The 17,476-nt window shown below is 39.0% G+C and overlaps 1 protein-coding gene across 11 annotated transcripts in view; it reads right to left on the bottom strand.

Moving 5' to 3' along the window:
* Positions 1–17,113, bottom strand: part of LOC113109173 (NACHT, LRR and PYD domains-containing protein 12-like) — a 1,059,377-nt gene extending 1,042,264 nt beyond the window's left edge. For 6 of the 11 annotated variants that reach the window (XM_026272789.1, XM_026272795.1, XM_026272788.1 and 3 more), the window contains exons 1-3: positions 16,752–17,113; positions 16,418–16,499; positions 10,814–10,927 (exon numbers count right to left, since the gene is read on the bottom strand). In XM_026272789.1, coding sequence (XP_026128574.1) covers positions 10,814–10,927; positions 16,418–16,467 — 164 coding nt within the window. In that variant the 5' untranslated portion in view covers positions 16,468–16,499; positions 16,752–17,113. The remainder of the gene's footprint in view (positions 1–10,813; positions 10,928–16,417; positions 16,500–16,751) is intronic. The other 5 variants (XM_026272791.1, XM_026272793.1, XM_026272792.1 and 2 more) reach the window with 1 other exon arrangement.
* Positions 17,114–17,476: the final 363 nt, after the last annotated feature.

Genomic DNA, 17,476 nt, shown 5'->3' with positions numbered 1-17,476 from the left:
AATCGAATCAAATTTAATTGTGAATCGAATTGAATCGTTCTAAATTTGCAAAAATCGTTCTTGAATCGAATCGAAAACCTATGAATCGTAATCGAATTGAATCGCTGCCTTGCCAAAGATTCACAGCCTTAATATATATATATATAAACATACACACACACACACATATATATATATATATATACATATATATATATATATATATATATATATATATATATATATATATATATATATATATTCTTCATTCTTTTTAAATGTAAAAAAAAAAAATGAAAGCAAAAAATGTATGTAAATGAAAGGAGAATGTAAGTGGGTGAGAGTAGACATGCATGTATGTGAAAGGAGTGTGTGTGTGTGTGTGTGTGAGAGAGAGAGAGAGTAGACATGCATGTATGTGAAAGGAGTGTGTGTGTGTGTGTGTGTGTGAGAGAGAGAGTAGACATGCATGTATGTGAAAGGAGTGTGTGTGTGTGTGTGTGTGTGAGAGAGAGAGAGTAGACATGTATATATGTGAAAGGAGTGTGTGTGTGTGTGTGTGTGTGTGTGTGTTAGAGAGAGAGTAGACATGTATGTATGTGAAAGGAGAATTTACACGTGTGAGAGTGCCAGAATGAATCATAGATTGTACAGCCCCTCATAAAGTAACTTTTACGTCCTCGCGTCTCTGTGTGCATGCACGCGCTTTGCATGTGTGCAGCAGAACTGAAGAGACACTGTGCAAGATGCTGCTTTGGTGCACGCTTCAGGTGTGAGTTAGACAGCAAGACGAGACGGCAAAGAGATGTTTTCTGCAACTTACTGCACTTAACTCTTTTTAACATCAAGCTATTCTTTGCTATATGCATCGAACTAAAACTTTGACATTTGACCTTTTGACATTAAAACGTTTTAATTTAAAGGGATACTCCACCGTGTTTTCATATTAAACTATGTTTTTCCCTTACCTAAGACGAGTTGATACATACCTCTCTCGTCTCAGTGCGTGCACTCAATCGCTTTGGCGCGCGGTGATACTTTGAAAGCACCTAGCTTAACCCATTCATTCAATATGGGCCAAGCAGAGAAGCTACCAAACACCTCCACGTTTTCCCTATTTAAATACAGTTACTCGCGTAGTGTTACTCGACCTAGGACGGTAACACAAAACAAAACGTTGCACTTTTCTAAGCGTGTAAAATGGATAACTATATTGTGTGGCGGAATGCCGTGGTAAGTGCTTGTAAGCACTTCGTCTTGGCGCAGTAATATCTTCACTAGAGGGAGCGGGGGCCGGTGAGAGGATTTTTCACAAGTGAAGATATTACTGCGCCAATTACTACGTTGAAGTAGGCGGGAACGAGAAGATAAACAACAACCATGGCGGACGATGCGGACAAGTTAGCTATCGTACGATAGCACGCAGCTGTTGCTAGCTAATACACTCCAACTCCAACGCGTTTCTGCACTGTTATGGGCCGCCGCAGACATGTCTCTTCCCGTGACAGAGTTAATCGAAGGCGCTCACAAACATAATCGAAGGTGGATCTGGTCATTCGAAAGTTACTGATGAATTCTGTATTAGTGAAGCCACTCACATCAGTATCCCACCACTCCTGGCTGCGACTCCGCACCCACACGTTTCTCTGTACCGACGTTGCTAACACTGCTCCACAAAACGCCATGGCCAAAAACATTGCTCTCCTCCTTCTTTTTAAATTTCTTCTTAAAACGAGAAGATTGTAATTGTGCTGGCTCCGTTGGGAAAATAACTTTAATATAGGGCTGCAACTAACGATTATTTCGAAAATCGATTAATCTGTCATCTGTCATCATTCAGCATAAATTTTTTTAAGAGATTTTAACCATTTTGCATTGTCATATCCTCATCAAAAATATACCTGGAGTTGTTTTATTATGTGTTAGTAATCCTTTGTCGAACTCTTCTGCAATCAAAACACTGACCCATACTCTAGCAAATTTCACAAGGAGATTTCAAATGATGTTTTCACCATGGCGGTCCTTAGAGCTCCTAAAGTAGTTTACAGGTTCGTAGCCAGCCTATTGAAAGGGGGGGGGGGTTCTTTTTTTCAAAAAGTGGACCTTTTTGCAGTTTTTCTCCACCTTTTGCATTTAATTATGAGGTTCAAATACTTCATTTTGGTGACGTTTTATGCACTAATTTGTGCTAGATTAATTTATCTGCTGGTATCTTAAAGAGCACGCTTTTTGATGCACCTAAAATATTTACTGCATTGTTGTCAAATTGCTTCCTCATGTAACACCTTTGTCAGTCCATACACTGTTCATAAGTTTAAAGACCACACTAACAACAGAATAGATTTAATGAACTTTACTGAAATATTAATAATACTTTTTCTCATCATTTCTTTTCGCCCCATACTCACTATTTGGTTGTATCGCCTGACATAAAAACAGTCAAAACACCTTTTTTGAAGCTTTGTCATTGATTACACACTCCAATTTCATTCATTAGATGTATGTACATCCAACTTCAGATAGATTGGTGTAAAAAAAAAAATCTGAACATTTTAGTAACTAGGTTTAGTAACAACATGTTTAATTGTTATATTGTTTACATGGTACAATTTCTGGTTAGCCACGTTTTTTGTGCTTGACAAATTTTATGATTTCAGTTCAGTGCTTGTGATTTGAATCATTATTGACTCATTTGGATAAATATTAGGTAGGCTACACAAGATATAGGCATTCATTTTTCTCAAGACAAAAATAAACTCACCTAATCAGTCCTATCAGCTGGTAGTAATTTTTAGGTTACATATAAATCAAATGAAATATATAGCATTTTATTATTATAACAACAACTGTATAAATATAATAAATATGTAATATAGTAGGCCTACACATAATTAGCTAAATATTCTCTATAACTCTTTTTCTAGCCAACTAACGTGCTACATATAAGGTAATTAAATGGCTTTCCTGAGGTAAATGTTATGTGACATAATTGTTCTCCAGCAATTTTATTGACCTCTTTGCGCACTGAAAAAAACTGATTGATCGATATGAGGAGGAATATACATTTTGGTAAGTAATGTATCTTTCAACATTGTTCATTCCTGTTTATGAGAGTTTATGAGAGTTGGCAAGCATCGTAAATCAATTAATCATTCCAGATAATTTACCTCAAGTGGTCTGCTTTGAAGTTCTCAGAGGAATAAGACGCGCAAGGAAGGAGAAGCATTTCCATTGGCTCCAGTCTGCCGGTCTTGTCCAATCACAAAAGTCGATATTGCACAGCCAATATCACTGAATTTCCCACTATGTTTTATTATTATAATTACGCTACGTGTATATGGCTATTATATTGTAGACTATTGAGTGGATAAAATATAGAAAACCTTTTAATAAAAATACCCCCCCCCCCCATCATTCAGAGGCGATGCTTCTTCACCGTTGCTTTGAAAAGTGTTTTGCGAGAAGAACTCTCGAACTCTCTCTGAACTGCATGCGTGGCACACACACGTACACGTACTCCCAGCAACAATAATCATATTTATTTGAAACAGCAACCATATATCTCATAAGCATTGATTAAAACAATGATGACAATAATCACATGAAAAAAAAAAAACGACTGAAATTCTGGACCTTTGGCAGTGAGGGGGGGTTCGTTCGAACCACCCGAAACCCCCCTGCCTAAGGGCATGGTTTAACATCCCGAACAAAGCTTAAGGAATCTTTCAGAAAATATTTTCACGAAGAATAAGAATAAAACCGAATAAAATTGCAGTGCATTGTATTTTATTATTTACTGGGAAACAGCTTTATAGCTTATGCTGTGAAATTGTAAACAATCCTTCGAAAAAAGTGCAAAAAAATCGTTTTCAAAATGGCAATCCATATACAGCTATGAACAGCTGTTCCTTCATCATGGCTGAGCTTTCAACATTGTTACGGGAAAGGATGAAGCTGATTGGTTAGTTCTTGTGACATGACCCGCGGATCGCTTGCGGCTCTCTGAAAAGTTGAAATGTTTTAACTCGATGCGGTGCGGACGCGCCTGGAAAAACAGGCGTGTCGCGACCATGTCGCTTCCATTATGAGCGCGCATACCCCGCGCCTACATTGGAAATAATGAACTTGAGCACGCAAAAGACGCGATATGTGAACGGCCCCTTAAACAGTTCAGTAGTGCAGAGTTTACATGTTACTCTTCATTTTGAAGGCTCAAAGTAAAGTACTCCCACATTAGTGATGGCCGATTCGTGAATGAATCGTTCAATTTAACCGGTTCTTCTTAGTGAACCGGTTGAACCAGTTCACCAAATCGAACTGAATCGTTTGAAACGGTTCACGTCTCCAATAAGCATTAATCCACAAATGACTTAAGCTGTTAACTTTTTTAACGTGGCTGACACTCCCTCTGAGTCAGAATAAACCAATATCCCGGAGTAATTCATTTACTCAAACAGTACACTGACTGAACTGCTGGGAAGACCGAACTGAAGATGAACACCGAGCCGAGCCAGATAATGAACGAACACGCCCACTGCTGGAGCAGTTCTCGTTCTCGAGTCAAGAACCGGTTGCTTCGGTTTTCGGATCACCAGTACACTCAACCGAGAATCGTTTCTGTCGGACGCGTCCGAATTGAGAACCGATGAACTGATGATACTGCGCATGCGCGATTCAGCGCGAAGCCAAATGACTCACAGCATGTCTGAACCGAAGGGATTCTTTTGGTGATTGATTCTGATTCTGTACTAGTAATGTTATGAGCGCGGGTATTTCAAGGGCTTGGATGAAGGGCAATCTGGTGAAACCTAAGTTCATTTAATAACAAATACATCGCAATGGATTATGTTTAGTAAGTGGATCATGGTTTCTGCGCTGATGACACCTAATTTATTTACTTTATATCTTCAAGACTTAAATCCTCATATGCACATTATTGCTGTTACTCTATTTGGGTGTTGTTGCAAAATTCAAATGTAAACTCTTAATGATTATGAGGTTTTTAACTGACTAAAGTTATGATTACTGACTTTATATATTTGAATGTTTGATAGACGTGATGCCATTACGTCATCGCCAATGACGTCATTACGTCGAGCGTAAAAGAACCGCTGAACCGTTTTTTTTCATCCGGTTTATTGAATTGAACCGTCCGAAAGAACCGGTTCGCGGAAAAGAATCAAACTTCCTATCACTATCCCACATCCCGCTGAATGCTGCAGAGATGCTGTTCGGGAAGCACGTGACATAAAACGAGGCCAGCTATTGGCTATTTGCTACTTCTCCTGTTGTACTGGCTGAGTAAAACCTCCTGTGGCTCATTACTGCCACACTTTGGTCACCGCAGATTTGAAGTATGCACGAAATGAGCCGCTTATGGCAAATAAAAGTTATTTAGCGACGAATCGATGACTAAATTAGTTAATTACTATTTTAATAATCGATTTTAATCGATTAAATCGATTCGTTGTTTCAGCTCTACTTTAATATTGCTAAAAGAGCTCCGCTGTTGTCTACACTATTGTTGACATCCATGTTTAACGTTAGCTTTGACTATCCGTGCATGTGCATACCCCTAATATATATATATATATATATATATATATATATATATTCTGGTTTTAGTGAATGTGCTCTACTGACATCGTTGACTGTTGAGTATTCTTCTGTGCATGCGGGTCACTTCTGGGTCATTTCATGTTCACACAGGAGATCACAAAAGGTTGCATTTAATTGGAAATGTGAACGGCCTTGCAAAAAAATCGATTTAAAAAAAAAACAATCGGAATTGAGCATTAAGCCCTGCAGTGTGAACGTAGCCTATATTTTATGTCCAGAGATGAAAGCAGCATGTTGTCTGTACAAAGAAGGAAACGTCGTATCTGTCCAGGAAAAAACAACTAAAGGCTGGAAATCACTACATGACTTTTAAAATCTGAACAGATTTGTAAACACCAGACATCATAAGATTACAGACTGTGTACAGTCACAGAGTAAACTGGACATCACACACACAACACGACTGAGGATCACACACTAACAGACTTTACATTCCTTCCCATCACAGCAAACTCACACAGAAATGTGCGCATTGTTGCTAGGAGACACGTGGCGAATGAAAACAATGTGTTTTAAAATCTGCTGAAAATATCAAACGTGTTTGATCTCCTCCGACTGAATGAATCATAGTCTGAAGCTGAAAAACTGTGACCATCATACACTACCTGACTCTATTAGATATGTCAGCTCAAATACACAGACTTTTTTTGTGATTGACTTTGTACCTTCAGATAAAATTATTATGATTTATAAAGGTTGTTTAAAATGAACAAGAATTGTTAATAAAACATGATGTGAGTTTAATGGGAACAGGGGTGTACAAACATGTGTCCGTTAAGCTTTTAATGATAAGCATTTAATGATATACATCTTAATCAAAACATTTTTTTCATTTAAAAATAACATTTCATATTTTTGTGTGAGATAAATATTTTATAACATAACATCTTACACTGAAACTAGTGATGTGACATTTGAACCGAGGCGTCGGAGCTTGTGTCGAGAAAAAAGGGGCGTGCCAGATGAAGCCTCGATTCGAGGCTTGTGTTGTTAACATGGAAATCACGTGACTGATGACAAACGAGGCCTCGGTTTGTGTGGACACGTCATCGGTTCGGTCTGAGTGTCGGTTCCGGATAAAGGGGGTTCGAATCTCACGCCACCTTGTGGGTGTTGTCAGGAGTAGATGAATCAGTTGTAGTAGAGTCAGCGAGTCAGAGTTAGAGTTAGATAGTTGTGTCGTCATCGTTATTGTGTCATATATGTGTTAGGGCTGTATATTATTAGATTATATCAGGTTATATTAGTTATAGTATATTGTTATTATTAATTAAAGTAGTTATATTATAGTATTATCGTATTTTTTGCGGCGGCGGGACATGCTTTTACATCAATGAGCGGTGGTGTAGAGATGTAACTGTGTTAAAGAAGATGTGCTGTCCTGATCTAGAAATGCAGTTTGTCAACTGCAAGCCGTTCTATTCGCCGCGGGAGTTTCATTCGTTCATTCTGGTGAGTGTTTACATTCCTCCGCAAGCGCACGTGAGCTCAGCTTTACAGAAACTCGCTGATCAGATCACAGAGACAGAACAACAACACCCGGACTCTGTTTTAATCATTCTCGGGGACTTTAATAAAGCCAATCTTTCCCGTGAACTGCCAAAATACAGACAGCATGTTACATGTCCCACCAGAGACAGTAATATATTGGATCACTGCTACACTACAATAAAGGACGCATATCACTCTGTTCCACGAGCAGCTTTGGGAAATTCTGATCACTGTCTGATTCATCTTATACCATCCTACAAACAGAAACTTAAATCTGCTAAACCTGTAGTAAGGACTGTGAAGAGATGGACCAGCGAAACAGAGCAGGATTTACAATCTTGTTTTGACCTCACTGATTGGAGTGTTTTTGAAGCTGCTACCACCGATCTGGACAAACTCACAGAGACCATAACATCCTATATTAGTTTCTGTGAGGATGTTTGCATTCCTACCAGGACTTGTTTAACATTCAACAACGATAAGCCATGGTTTACAGTAAAACTCAGACATCTTCGTCAGGCCAAAGAGGATGCCTACAGAAATGGGGACAGGGTCTTGTACAATCAGGCCAGGAACACACTGAACAAAGAGATCAGAGCGGCTAAAAAGACCTACGCTAAAAAGTTGGAAGACCAGTTTTCTTCCAACGACTCAACTTCAGTTTGGAGAGGACTGAGGGCCATCACAAACTACAAGACACCATCCCCTTGCACTGAGGCTAATCAACGGCTTGCTAACGACCTGAATGAGTTTTATTGCAGATTTGAAACCCCCATCACCCATTCTGACCATCTCCCTACACAACCATTAACACCTCCTGCAATCCCCCGTTCCACACCTCCTGCTCTTCAAATCTGTGAAGATGATGTGCGCCAGGTCTTCAAGAAGAACAAAAGAAGAAAAGCACCAGGCACAGATGGCGTTACACCAGCCTGTCTGAAAATCTGTGCTGACCAGCTTGCCCCCATCTTTTCACAGATCTTCAACAGATCCCTGGAGTTGTGTGAAGTACCTTCCTGCTTCAAACGCTCCACCATCATCCCCATCCCAAAGAAACCCAAGATAGCAGAACTTAACGACTACAGACCTGTGGCTCTAACGTCTGTCGTCATGATGTCGTTTGAAAAACTGGTTCTGGGTTATCTGAAGGACATCACTGGACCCTTACTGGACCCCCTGCAGTTTGCTTACCGAGCAAACAGGTCTGTGGATGATGCAATCAACATGGGATTGCACTTCATCCTGCAACATCTGGACAAAACAGGGACTTATGTGAGGATCCTGTTTGTGGACTTTAGTTCAGCTTTCAACACCATCATCCCAACAACCCTCCAGACCAAACTGACCCAGCTCTCTGTTCCTAGCTCAATCTGTCGGTGGATCACCAGCTTTCTGACAGACAGGCAACAGTTAGTGAGACTGGGGAAATTCACATCAAACAGCTGCTCCAGCAACACTGGCGCCCCTCAGGGATGTGTTCTCTCCCCTCTGCTCTTCTCCCTTTACACCAACGACTGCACCTCTAAAGACCCCTCTGTCAAGCTCCTGAAGTTTGCAGATGACACTACAGTCATCGGCCTCATCCAGGACGGTGATGAGTCTGCTTACAGACAAGAGGTTGAGCAGCTGGCTGTCTGGTGCAGTCTTAACAACCTGGAGCTGAACACGCTCAAAACAGTGGAGATGATCGTGGACTTTAGGAGAAACCCACCTGCACTTTCTCCACTCACCATCATGAACAGCACTGTGACTGCAGTGGAGTCATTCAGATTCCTGGGAACCACCATCTCTCAGGACCTGAAGTGGGACAATCACATTGACTCCATTGTAAAAAAGGCCCAACAAAGGTTGTATTTCCTTCGCCAGCTGAGGAAGTTTAACCTGCCACAGGAGCTGCTGAAACAGTTCTACTCAGCCGTCATTGAGTCTGTACTGTGTACTTCAATAACTGTTGGGTTTGGTTCAGCAACAAAATCGGACATCAGAAGACTACAGAGAACTGTTCGGACTGCTGAAAGGATTATTGGTGGTCCCCTGCCCACCCTTCAAGAACTTTATACATCCAGAGTGAGGAAAAGGGCTCAGAAAATCACTCTGGATCCCTCACATCCAAGTCACCCCATTTTTGAACTTTTGCCATCTGGCCGGCGTCTCAGAGCCACAAATACCAGAACAGTAAGGCACAAAAACAGTTTCTTCCCCCAGGCAATCTACCTCATGAACAGTTAAATGTTCCCCACTTATGCTTATGCAAACAAAATTGCAACATCCTTATATTTATTTGTTACCCCTCCATCCTAGTACATCCCGCATCTTTTTCAATCCTATCCCATTATCATTTATAGCACAATTGTTTATACACTTATTTATTTGGCCAAATTTTTTTTTTTTTTGTCTGTGTGTTGGTGTCTCTGTGTACTGGAAGCTTATGTCACTAAAACAAATTCCTTGTATGCGCAAACATACTTGGCAATAAAGCTCTTTCTGATTCTGATTCTGATTCTGGTATTGTTACATTAATTAGATTAATAAGGTTTTTTGGATTTGGACTGGACTGCTTTTTGATTAGGATTGCCCTTTTGGATTGTTTTTGCTTTTTGTGACCTCTTCCTTTTTCCTTGTAATGGAGCCAGCAAGAAAGAGGAAATCCTCCCCTGTCTGTTTTTTAAATGGTTGGTCACAATAAGGTGTGTGTATTATTATTGTTTTACTTTCCTGATCTAATAATAATACTCACTATAAGGCTGTATTATATGTCATGTCTATTCGTTTATGTTTCTAGGTGAAATGCTTGCTGTGCCTAAAGGAGCTGACATACAACAATAAGACCTCCTCCATGCTCAGGCATTATCGAGCACTGCACAGACTACTAACAATCTTTATCAATCAAATCAATATTTATCTGAAGTGAATCTCACAAGATCTGAGGATCCACTAGTATATTGGACTCAACATGAACATCTGTATCCTCATTTATACCAGCTGACACTGACATTCCTCTGTTCCATGCGAAAGGATCTTTTCAGAGGCTGGAGAGGTTCTGTCCAAAAGGAGGAATCTTCTTAGCCCCAACATATTGATACAATTCTGTTCCTCAATAAAAAGAATGTGTGATCCTTCCTTCACCCACCCAGTGTTGCAGTTTGTTCCTCTAAATCCATAGTCCCATAAGCACAACACTGCACTAAAACTAGTAACAGTTTAATGCACAAAACACACCAGAAACAATTCTTAACCTTTCCCACCCCACACTTTTCTGTTGTAATTTGCGTTATTACACTCCCTCCACCATAAGAACTACACTCAACACAGTCTCACTTTTGTTGTTCCTACTGTCACTATCCAAACTATTTATGAATAATGAATGAACTGTGTGTGACAGTTGTCTCTGCACAAGTAAATTCAGACAGAGAGAGAAACATATTTTATTTGATACCCAGGCAATGGACAAATGTCTGCTCAGGTCATTGATTTAGTTTTTTTTTTTTTTATTGGTCTGCTATTTCTTTGCACAGTAGCTAGGTGTCACTAGTGAGCAATAATGAATGAAGCTTCGAGTAATGAACCTTTTGGTGAAGCAATGGGCTGCGAGGTCTCAGTGGTTCAGGAAGCCTCATTTTGCCATCACTAACTGAAACAAATATCTTTTAAACTAAAAACGTCTCAATGTAGATTTTGGTGAGCTTAATATTTGCTTTTACCCTAATATCTATATAAAACATACCTGAGAACAGTCTTTGTATCTCCACTCTTAAAATTTTCTGGATGATCCATAGACCAATCACTCCTCACAGACACACAGCTGGACTCTGCTTCTGATCTCTTCTGATGAACCGAACTATAACAGAGAGAAGATTAAAGTCAATCCTCTAAATTACCATATTTAACAAAGTACAAACTCATATTTTATTTAAACAATCACTTCAGGATCATTTCATTTACACTATTTTTTTATTACAAAAGACTATAAATAGAACTGTGTGCTTTCACAAATGCATCTCTCCGTGTAACACTATATATTATTAAAATATCAGATCTTTTAGCAATGTACATGAAACATTTATCATATATTGTAGAAAATATACATTTTGATAACTGTATGAGGCAGATTAAGGTGTTCAGGGGCCCCTAGGTAAGACCCCAAGTATGGTGAACTGGCACACACACACACACACACACACACACACACACACACACACACAGAGACACACACACACACACACAGAGAACAGGGCTCTTCTGAAGCAATATTCTCATCAGTGCTCTATCAGGTATTACTTTAATCAGCATACTTTTGATATCTGCTTAAATTGATTGCTGTTACACTTTTTAACTTTAGGAAGGACAATATTTTCCTAAAATGTACATGTCTCCATTTACGTTTAATTCTTACGTGTGATCAATAAATGACGTTAGTATATGGTTGTTACTATTCAAATGAATTCAGTATCAACAAACTCCATCCGTCCAAATGCATAAATAATGTTATTAGATTAATGTTTTACTTTTTTGACATATAAATATGTAATGTTGGAAAAATGCAATGATGCATTTAAATATGCAATTAAACCACCAGTAAGTGGTGGCAAGTCACTTTCTTAGGCCATCCTTAAAGGCCGTGTTGCAAGGTAAATTTTTTAACGAATTTGTGCAATTTACTTGTTGGTAATAAACATTTAAACTGTTATCTATTGTATTTTATGTTGTTGGGTATCACAAAACGGAATATAATGCGAAAAAGTAGGTACTATCTTACAGCGGTCTCCTTTCCCCTACAATGCATTGCATCACGTCACGTTGGGGAGAGAATTTACCAAAGTCCGCCTGGAGAGCATTGAGAGTGACTAGAGAGACGAGTAGTAGACGAGAGAATTCAGATAGCGCAGATTATAGATAAACAGATAAATACATAGATAGATAGACTAAATATATAGATAGAGAGATATCGACCAACAGCGACCCAAACGCAATCACTTGCCTACAGCACAAGCTTTTCAGCGCAGTTTCCATGGGACAGCACCCACACAAGCACCTGCCAAACACAGTGACACACACGCGGCAGCGTTTGCAACAACATTTTCACCGGAGGAAGAGATAAACGCTTAGAAACGCCCATATAGCTAGCATGATGCCTTCTTTTCTAGATGACAAAGACAAAGTTTACCAGTTCTGCGACACTATGACAAAGGTTACCAGTACTTATCTGAACTAACGTCATCATCACTGCCACTAGATATAAAGAAAACGTAGATTTTTTTTCACTCGGTGCTACTCAATGACAGTAATATATATATATATATATATATTATATATTATATATATGTGTGTGTGTGTCGTTATTGTGCACTGCTGCTCGTAGACTAGCTCCAGTGCTCATTGCTGCGATGCTAAATGATAGCAACTCACCAGGACACTTCACCAACTCTCCACTCATTCTCCTCGGACCATGCATAGGCTTTGACGGACATCAGTTCTTGGCAATTCCTCATTTGCCCTCTCACGTCTGGCTGGCTCGAAATTACACGGCTGCGGGCCATCATGTTGGTTCTTGTCACCTCTTCCTCATCCCAGTCAGTCGCTATAGTTCTGATTCTGCGCGCGTTCCAGGCAGGTTTTTGAGCTCGTAATCACTATTTCATACCACTACTAACGACTTTGTACAGTTCCAGGCAAGTTAAGCCAAACTTTCTGAGCGCAAGGAATTGTAACAAGATTATTTTATTGCAACGTTACATTAACCTAAAATCGTTTTTTCAACGTGTGTCACTTGCATAAACACTGCATCCGTAGGCAGTATTATTCATAGGGGCTGCCATCGTTGTTTCGCGTGCTGTGTGACCTTGGAACTCTGAGTACATCAATCTAGTACGAGACACGAGTTCACCAATCAATAAAATCAATAAAATAAAATTAATTATATTTTAGTAAGTTTTGTAAATATATAAATTGCCTAGGCCTACATACAAACGAAGACTATGTTCTTTCTTTAAAAAAAAACCCGTGACGTCATCTATGTTTACACGGATGTCACCCTGTGGCCTGTGCGTTCGCTTCGTCTCAGTCTCTCATTCACTGTCAGAGTCAATGGTTCACGCTTGGTAATAATGGCTGCGGCTGCAGTAAACTAAATGTTCGCGGTCACTGTTCAAAGTCATAATACATCTAAAACATTCATTAAAACAGCTCGACACCGCTTTAACTTGGCACGAAGTTCTGGAAAAACTGTGCCCAGATCTTTCCCTGTCTAGTCTAAAACTTCGAAAATCTATTGCACGAATCGATTGGACAAACCAACACAAGTTTCGAAAACGAAAATAGGAAATTGATTTTAACGACCTTCTCTCGGAGCGCGTCCAGGGTTTTTTTATTTTTTTTTAACACACGGCACACAGCAACTGCAGCTTCGGACACACACGCATAACAGCAAATAATACTTCTGCACAGTGTTTCTCTTTCTACAACAGAAATGTGAATTCTGCCGGTATTCAGACAGTCTCATGCACACAGATACAGATTCGGGCTAGAATCGCTGTATGCGATGTTTTGTTGTTGTTGACATTTCTAATCATAAACACAGCCATGTTGAAGCCTGCAGTAAATGTTTTGCATTATGGCAGTCCACTCTGCTTAATGTTTTTCGAGAATGTTGCACTCCTGTTTGTCATTGCGCACGTAACTTCACGCCAATAAATCATCAGAAATATTGGTCTTTACCAATATATTGAATCTTTACATTCATCCTGTCTGTTGTCCGTGGATTTACATATATTTGGTGTTATTTGCTGTATAAAATGCATCTAGACACGCAAAATCGATTTTACAATCGATTCAATGAATACTTGTCACTCAAATCAAACAGGATTGTTTTTTTCAAAGTGACAACCCAAATAAGCAAAGTAAACTCTCATTTGTAGGTTGCATTGACACCTAGCGGTGGATGCAAGTAAAACAGTATAACACTACCTCATTTTTTTCTTCTCACCTGAAATTCATGCAATAAACATGTTTTTGACAAAGATTTCAATTAGTTTGAGGTCTATATAGCTTGCATCAAAATGTGGTTTGCAATGATGCGCCCGAAGGCACGGGTTGAAGACCCAGTCAGTGACGTTACGATATGCTAATTTGTTTAAATTCATACCTACGTCATCACCATCACCAAAATTGGACTTTTTTTTTTTTACATTGAAACTTGAAAAAACAATTATTTACCTACCCTTTACTGTTACTGCAAACCAAAATATTTTTAATGATGGCCTTAATGAGTGAATCATTGATTCAACCGATTCGTTCAAACGGCTGATTCGTTCAACAAATGAAGCAAGTAACCGTTATAAATGCCTCACTGAATCATTGACTCTTTCGAAAATGAATCATTTAGTAACGAAAGACTTGTGTGCTGCTCTGAGATGTGCGACTGTTCTGCTGTGGCTTTGCTTAGAACTATTTCTGTTAGCGAAATGGAGCAAAAACGACCCACGTGTGTCTAAAATGTAAGTCAGTTAATATTACTCGTTTATTTAACTGAAGATGTATAAAATCAATATCACATTTGCAGTCGAGCTGAAAGTCGTGAAAACATCACTGGTCGTGTGATGTTGCATATTTTAAATAGAATATTTATATATTTTCTACATCAGTATTGTTCATGTTTATTTCTATGTGTGTGCTGTTCTTATAGTGTTTATTTCTCCGTGAGTCAGACAGACTACATGAGCCTCAACTGACTAACCCTAAAACCGTATTCTGGACAAATGTGGGCAAAATAATTTTGATTTATTTTTAAAAAATACTTCCCTTGATCTGAGCGGTACAAGACTTGGTTACTTTTCCTAAGTTTGCCTCCTGAACACACACAAATTTATTTGGCTCAATTCTACAATGTTAAGTGGGTAAAAAATAAACTCCTTAATCTTGCATTTGGGTCAAAAATGGGCACCCATAGAAATGAATGGGAAAAACTGTAATTTAGAGCATTCTTGTTTTTTTGTAAAAATAAATTAATAGATCCAATACAATGCATATCTAACATACACACAAATGAAGGGCTGATCCTGTACAACATTTTCATCATGGCAAAAACTCACACTCATACACACACACACACACAAACAATGCATTCAATGAGCCTATGACAGAGCTGGGCTAATGTCTGACCATGTTTTTTGGTATGATCCAATCATCCACCTGGCTCATCACCCTCTCTCTCTCTCTCTCTCTTTCTCTCACACACACACACACACACACATTCATACACACTCACACAGACACACACACAGACACACACACAAACAATGCATTCAATGAGCCTATGACAGAGCTGGGCTAATGTCTGACCATGTTTTTTGGTATGATCCAATCATCCACCTGGCTCATCACCCTCTCTCTCTCTCTCTCTCTTTCTCTCACACACACACACACACACACATTCATACACACTCACACAGACACACACACAGACACACACACAAACAATGCATTCAATGAGCCTATGACAGAGCTGGGCTAATGTCTGACCATGTTTTTTGGTATGATCCAATCATCCACCTGGCTCATCACCCTCTCTCTCTCTCTCTCTCTCTCTCTCTCTCTCGCTCTCTCTCTCTCACACACACACACACTCACACAGACACACACACAATGATCTACATTAGAGCATAATTTACATAGAAACTATGGTACTTTTTGAGGTAAATAATTTCAAAAATTAAAAAAAATATATAAAAAAGCACCATAAATGGATAGACAAAACTTTATCGAAGACAGTGATATAACATTTATAATAAATAAAAAATAGGATCACACCTGAGTCCTCTGTGCCCACATTTGTCCACAATTACAGGATTAAGGGCTATAAAGTGAATACGGTTTGAGGGCTAGACCTTGATACTGTCAATACATTATTCGTTATTAAACACATTTTACACTGAAATAAAATGTTATAAAATCAGAAACATTCTCGACAAAGATTCGGTGCTGTCCTAGTTTTTGTTTGTTATTAAAATTTTGATCAAGTTCCTTGTTCAGTCAGGCAAGTACAATTCTCTTTCACTTGCCCCTTCACAAAATCCACACACACACACACACACACACACACACATACACACTCTGAGACAGCCAATCCTACAGTGTTTCCTCTACATTCCCAGTGTCCCCCAGGATTTTGTGAGACTGTGGAGGGTGATAATTAGTTTCTCTTTCCATTTTGGGCCATTTCCTACTGAATATAAATTCATGTGGAGCCACCAAACCTATTTGATCCCTCCAGACACAAAACACCCATCTCTCATCATTGAAAGTGATTTAATACAGTGTTTCTTCAAAGTACCTGCATCCTGGAGAAAACTCTTGATCTGTGGATGTTTGTGTGTCCTCCATGATGAAACAGAATCTGATCTCCAGCACTGACTCTGAATAGAAATGACAAACAAACTCAATAATTCAGCTGAACGGATCCTGAGAGAAACAGATCATGAGATACACATGTTCAGATACACAATGTTAGTCGTGTGTTAACAAATGATCCAATAAACCACACACAACACCAAACACCAATCAAAACACCTTCATCTGTCTGAATAGAAAATATTAAACATATAAAACTAAACGTCCTTTAGAGTAAATCTGAAAGCGGAAGTAACTGTAAAGCACTCAGCACTGACCTTATTTACACAGATTCTCAAAATCCACCGTCTTTCTATGAAGCAGCTACACGAAAATCATGGCTTAGTTCCTATGAAACACTTTGATATTCCGAATAGAATCGATTCTGGCTGTTTAAATGGAGAAACATCAACTCGCTTTTATTCGAGACACGGGAAAAAAAATGATAGCGCCGAGACTCCACGCAGTTATAATTCTGAAGGGAGCGTCTTTAAACTACACACACTGTGAGAAAACGCTTGTGATGTCGAAACAACATAGCATACACGTTTTAGCAAACAAAATCATAAAAAAAATGATAATAAAATCTTGCATGTGTAAAAAAAATAATAATAATTCAGAGTATAAATCAAGCGGGAACCCCCCCCCCCCCCCCCTCAAACTTGACACCGGCTTTGAGTGTGATCGGCTGATGATTGGCTGTTCTGACTTAAGTCCCGCCTCTCTTGGAGTGTTATCGGTCAGCTCGTGCTGAGGAGGCGGGAACTTATGGTTATTTACATCTCCCTTTTCCAGGTACTTTGAATGAGTGTTTATGCTTTAGAGGTATTTAAATAAGCTTGATATGTGTTTGGGAAGATGTTCTGTTAATCGTTTTGTTGACATGTCGAGTGTTTTTGGTATTATATTTAGTTTTTTAGACTAATGCTAATTGCTATTATTGGGATATTTTTTGTATACCTGTTGAAGAACTATGAAATTAAAGTGTATATTATTTGAATGT

This window comes from Carassius auratus, chromosome 9 (assembly GCF_003368295.1).
Source record: "Carassius auratus strain Wakin chromosome 9, ASM336829v1, whole genome shotgun sequence".
Classification (NCBI taxonomy): domain Eukaryota; kingdom Metazoa; phylum Chordata; class Actinopteri; order Cypriniformes; family Cyprinidae; genus Carassius; species Carassius auratus.
This window is presented reverse-complemented; position numbering and strand designations above follow the sequence as displayed.